The sequence below is a fragment of the Sinocyclocheilus rhinocerous genome, unplaced genomic scaffold (assembly GCF_001515625.1).
Source record: "Sinocyclocheilus rhinocerous isolate Xijiao unplaced genomic scaffold, SAMN03320098_v1.1 scaffold137, whole genome shotgun sequence".
In the NCBI taxonomy this organism is placed as follows: domain Eukaryota; kingdom Metazoa; phylum Chordata; class Actinopteri; order Cypriniformes; family Cyprinidae; genus Sinocyclocheilus; species Sinocyclocheilus rhinocerous.
This window is the reverse complement of record NW_015633537.1, coordinates 52,211-52,769: the sequence shown is the minus strand read 5'-3', so window position 1 is coordinate 52,769 and position 559 is coordinate 52,211. Positions and strand designations below refer to the sequence as shown.

At 44.4% G+C, this 559-nt stretch overlaps 1 protein-coding gene across 1 annotated transcript in view; it reads left to right on the top strand.

Moving 5' to 3' along the window:
* LOC107744306 (uncharacterized) overlaps positions 1-559 on the top strand; it is a 4,745-nt gene that overhangs the window by 907 nt on the left and 3,279 nt on the right. The window contains exons 2-3 of the mRNA XM_016557878.1: positions 5-82; positions 231-333. Coding sequence (XP_016413364.1) covers positions 5-82; positions 231-333 — 181 coding nt within the window. The remainder of the gene's footprint in view (positions 1-4; positions 83-230; positions 334-559) is intronic.

Below are 559 nucleotides of genomic sequence, written 5' to 3'. Positions count from 1 at the left end.
CCAGCGGCCGAAAGCAGCGCGTGTATCGAGACTCGCAGACCCGCGTTCACCGTCCTGTGTTATCGACCGCACACCTATACAGGTACAAACACACAGCCAACACTTCTGTTGAGTCTCTCTAATAAAAGATTCATTTCGCTTATCTATTAGCCAGACTGTGAGCCGAATTATGCCATTTTCAGATCCCATGTGAGCAATGGGCGAGTTTAATTTATTGTATTTTCCTGTAGGTGGGCGTGGCTTACTCTCCTTTTCCTGTGGTGGGGTCAGTAGGGCCTGCATTTGTTGACCCCCGCTCACCCACACCTGGCGTTACTCGAACACCATTAAAGGGTAAGTGAAGTTTACTCCATTATTTGGAGTATTACATGTGGACTGTGATACGCATTCTTAAATCAGAATATTTAAACATGTTGAAAAGAGCTCAAGCTGAAAGCTAATTAATATTCATATTCAGTGGCGGCTCCTGCCAATTCTCTCAGGGGGGGCAAATGTTTGCATGATTAATGAGGATAGGTCACCCATTCAATTGATAAATTAACGGCTAGTTAAAGATGTA